The 2,500-nt window shown below is 51.8% G+C and overlaps 1 protein-coding gene across 3 annotated transcripts in view; it reads left to right on the top strand.

Annotated features, from left to right (window-relative positions):
• The window catches only part of LOC115545480 (collagen alpha-6(VI) chain), a 33,585-nt gene that overhangs the window by 15,604 nt on the left and 15,481 nt on the right, over positions 1–2,500 (top strand). For all 3 annotated transcript variants that reach the window (XM_030358695.1, XM_030358694.1, XM_030358693.1), the window contains 5 exons: positions 62–97; positions 362–424; positions 772–834; positions 1,318–1,380; positions 2,388–2,450. In XM_030358695.1, the coding sequence (XP_030214555.1) occupies positions 62–97; positions 362–424; positions 772–834; positions 1,318–1,380; positions 2,388–2,450 (288 nt within the window). The remainder of the gene's footprint in view (positions 1–61; positions 98–361; positions 425–771; positions 835–1,317; positions 1,381–2,387; positions 2,451–2,500) is intronic.

Here is a 2,500-nt window from a genome sequence, read left to right as displayed (position 1 = left end):
TCACTATGATGTCTCCTCATTGTGTCTGTGGAGCCGTCCTCACTGAGTCTGTCCTCCACAGGGACCCAAAGGGAGACGGGGGCCCACGGGACCACCGGTAGGAGCACACCCTCATCTAACCTGGCTCCTCCTCTCCTCCCCCTTCCCTCCTTCCCCTCCCCCTCTCCTCCCCCTCCCCCTGCCCTCCCCCCCCTCTCTCCCCCTCCCCTCCTCCCCCCCTCTCTCCCCCTCCCCTCCTCCCCCCCCTTGGCTCCTCACCTCAGTTTGTGGACTTCTGCTTTGACTGCTCCCATACAATGTGTTTTATTTGCGTGTGTGTGTGTGTGTGTGTGTGTGTGTGTGTGTGTGTGTGTCCTTCCAGGGTATCAATGGAGAGGGGGGCAGTAGAGGAGGAGCAGGCGACCCAGGTGCCTCCGGCCAGCGGGTAGGTTCTGGGCCAAAGGGCCTTCCTGCTGGGAGCCCAGTGGACACCAGCTAGGACCGCACTGCAAAGAAGTTTATGTGTGTGTGTGTGTGTGTGTGTGTGTGTGTGTGTGTGTGTGTGTGTGTGTGTGTGTGTGTGTGTGAGTGTATGTTGCACATGCGTTTGCGCGTGTGCGTGTTTGTGTGTATGTTGCAAATGTGTGCGTGTGTATGTGTCTTGTGTGTGTGTGTGTGTGTGTGTGTGTGTGTGTGTGTGTGTGTGTGTGTGTGTGTGTGTGTGTGTGTGTGTGTGTGTGTGTGTGTGTGAGGACCACCTCCTGACCCAGTTGTTGCTCTGTTTTTTTCCAGGGACCCCAGGGGGTCAGAGGTCAGCCGGGCTTCAGAGGAGTCCAGGGACCTCCTGGAGCTCAGGTCAGTACGCCGTCGGAGCTGAGGGGAGGGGCATGTGTGTGTGTGTGTGTGTGTGTGTGTGTGTGTGTGTGTGTGTGTGTGTGTGTGCGTGTGTGTGTGTGTGTGTGTGTTTGGTTCTGGTGTTTGTGTGCGTTACGGTGTCCGACTCTGAGGACAGGGTCTGCGGGGACAGGAATATATTTACTGGTTGGTAACAAAGGTCTGGGTGGTACAGCTTACTGCTTCGGTTCTGATGGAGGGGGTGTGTGTGTGTGTGTGTGTGTGTTTCTGATGTGTGTGTGTGTGTGTTTGTGCATTTCAGATGTGTGTGTGTGTCTTTCTGATGGGTGTGTGTGTGTGTGTTTGTTTCGGATGGGTGTGTGTGTGTGTGTGTGTGTGTGTTTGTTTCTGATGTGTTTGTGCGTGTGTGTTTGTTTCTGATGGGGGTGTGTGTGTGTGTGTGTGTGTGTGTATTTCTGATGGGTGTGTTTTGCTCAATTCCAGGGCAGGCCCGGAAACGAGGGACCAGGCGGTCTGGTTGGACGACGGGGAGCCAATGGACAGAAGGTACGTGATAGGGGTGAAACGGATCAGTGTGTCCACGGTTCGGTTCAGATAACCGTTTTGGGCCTCGGTTTCGGATACGGTTCGGATTAGGATCATGTCCGTGATAGTAAAAAGGCAGACTTTTTTTTGACGGAGGGTTTGGGGGAGAAACACAAAAATGACCCACAGGCTATTTGCAATGTGTTAATTGACTAAAATCAGACAACTTGCAAGGCTTTTTTGTGCAATAAATGTTCCCCTAAATGCATTTGAAAACATGGTGCACTGAGTGTAACATGTAAGGGATAACGGCCGACGAGGCTTAGAACTCTGGCAACGAGCGCAGCATGAAGCCAGAGTTGCCTCTACCTGTCCATTATTTCCATCGAACCGGTCGACCTCGAAGGCCGTTATCCCGCTTACCACCCGTTTGTATTTATCTCCCGTATATTTAGAATATAATTGTATCAATTACTTTCTTTAAATTTAGGAATCGTGCGCTTGAACTTCAGAAAACAACCTATTACAGCTACCTCATTGGCTCGGGCAGCACTGGAGAGAATGCATTCCGCTGGGTCCTAAACACCCTTTTGTATCGGACGAAGGCTACAGTAGGCAAAATATGCTACATAAGGCAATGCCTTCATGAAACCGAAATCCGCGGATCTCCAGAATGCTCCGAACTGTGGTAAACGAACCGAACGGATTCGGATACAATTCGAATCCGCTGCAGGCCTAGTGCGTGACATCACATCCTGTGCTGTGACCTGACAGGAAGTGACCTGGTTCACGTGTAGGGTCGGTCCTAAATAATGAACGGTGGATATGATTGGATTAGATCGGTTTAGGTTAGACAGACCATAGTACTACATCAATTACCATTAGTTCCATTTAGTTCAGCTTGGATCAGAGAATTAGGCTCAGAAGTCATATACGAACTATACGATTTGAAGTATGTGTGGTGAGGGGACATCGCGTTGTGATGATGTGATGTCATGGGGTGACATCATTCTGTGTTGCGTTGCCAGGGACAACCAGGCGACTCCGGGCCACAAGGGGGGGCCGGCCCCCTGGGGCCCAGAGGAATTCCAGTAAGAGGCCGGAGCCACAGTGTGTGTGTTTGTGTGTGTGTGTGTGTGTG

This window comes from Gadus morhua, chromosome 6, assembly GCF_902167405.1.
Source record: "Gadus morhua chromosome 6, gadMor3.0, whole genome shotgun sequence".
In the NCBI taxonomy this organism is placed as follows: domain Eukaryota; kingdom Metazoa; phylum Chordata; class Actinopteri; order Gadiformes; family Gadidae; genus Gadus; species Gadus morhua.
Note: the sequence above shows the minus strand (reverse complement) of the source record. Positions and strands in the feature narration are given on the sequence as shown.